General features: G+C 56.2%; 1 protein-coding gene across 2 annotated transcripts in view; it reads left to right on the top strand.

Annotated features, from left to right (window-relative positions):
* The window catches only part of cog1 (component of oligomeric golgi complex 1), a 28,677-nt gene continuing 27,245 nt past the window's right edge, over nucleotides 1-1,432 (top strand). For both annotated transcript variants that reach the window (XM_014025585.1, XM_014025586.1), the window contains exons 1-3: nucleotides 1-484; nucleotides 563-810; nucleotides 930-1,111. In XM_014025585.1, coding sequence (XP_013881039.1) covers nucleotides 179-484; nucleotides 563-810; nucleotides 930-1,111 — 736 coding nt within the window. In that variant the 5' untranslated portion in view covers nucleotides 1-178. The remainder of the gene's footprint in view (nucleotides 485-562; nucleotides 811-929; nucleotides 1,112-1,432) is intronic.

Raw genomic sequence — 1,432 nt, forward strand, 5'->3', positions numbered from 1 at the left:
AATGAACGTAGCACATGTCGGTGACGTCACGTTTGGCTTACGTGGAATCAGGAAGTGCCTCATGTCTTCTGGTTTAGGTTTCCTCCTTCGGTTGAGGTTGTTTTGAATTGGCAGTAATGCGCTAAAATTMGTCTGCCGGTCGTCAACAAAACAGCAGCCACGTTGTTCTGAAGCTGCCATGGCCGAGGACCCCGCGCTGTCTGTCCGGGTCTCTGAGATCAAAAACCCAACGGCTCTTTTCGAGCGGTACAACACCGAGGAGATCCGCCACATCGAACGCAGAGTCCGCGGGGAGATCGAGCAGAAGAAGGAGGAGCTGAGGCAGATGGTGGGGGAGCGCTATCGGGACCTGATCGACGCCGCCGACACCATCGGGGAGATGCGGCAGTGTTCGGAGAGYGTGGTCCGGTCCATCCAGGACATGCAGCGGTACTGCCACACGCTGAAGCAGGCTAAAGCCGGCGCGGGCGGCGCCAGGCAGGAGGTGAAGCTGCGCGCTTGTTTTAGCCACCTGATATAGAGGTTTACAAACACCTGAGCACGCTTCTGTGTCTGTTTGCAGAACAAGCAGCAGTGGCAGGAGAGGTTCTACACCATGGCGTCTCAGATCAAGCTCCTGCTGGAGATCCCAGAGCGGATCTGGAGCGCGATGGAGACCTCTCAGTACCTCCAGGCCACCCAGCTCTACCTGCTGTGCTGCCACCTGCACGGKCACCTGCAGCTGGATGCTGCCACGGGGGGACACTACAGCCCCATCCTGGCCCGCTTCCCCATCCTGGTGCGACAGGTGGCCACCACCGGACACTTCAGGTACTGATCAACTCTGACATGGAGGCTTTGAGGGCTGGATCACTGTGCTCAGAGCTAGCAGAATGAGTGCGTATGCAAAAGATGAGCTCTAAGTCAGGATTTTGGTGGTCTTCTTTCAGGTCGACCATTCTGCTGGACAGCAGGTCTCTGCTCAGGGGGCGAGCAGTGTCAGACCAAGCCATTGCGGAAGCCTTGGTGTCCACCATGCTCCTGGAGGACAGCTCACCGCGGCAGGCCCTGGCTGACTTCCTGTTGGCTCGGAAAGCCTCCATCCATCAACTCCTGAACCAGCCGCAGCATGGTACTGGCTCAGCCTGCAGGCCACGACACAAAGCTTTGCCAGTTTTTGCGAATCACATCTTATTTAGTAGCCTGGKCCTTGCCTTCYTACGCAGCTCCGCTCAATTCTCGTTTSCCTTCACTGCTCCGTCTGGGATTTCTCCCATAGAAGAGGATTTCGCTGGCAGATTTTTAGCCGGGCCAATCAGAGAACAGAACGTCAATTTTCTGTGCAGTGTCTGCTTGTAGTTTATTTCACCTGGACCAATCAGCAAACAGAAGGAAGAGTTTTGAACAACAGCAGCTGTGTCCAAAACGACAGGCCGGGTCCTCCGGAGGACCC

Source organism: Austrofundulus limnaeus, unplaced genomic scaffold (assembly GCF_001266775.1).
Source record: "Austrofundulus limnaeus strain Quisiro unplaced genomic scaffold, Austrofundulus_limnaeus-1.0 Scaffold486, whole genome shotgun sequence".
In the NCBI taxonomy this organism is placed as follows: domain Eukaryota; kingdom Metazoa; phylum Chordata; class Actinopteri; order Cyprinodontiformes; family Rivulidae; genus Austrofundulus; species Austrofundulus limnaeus.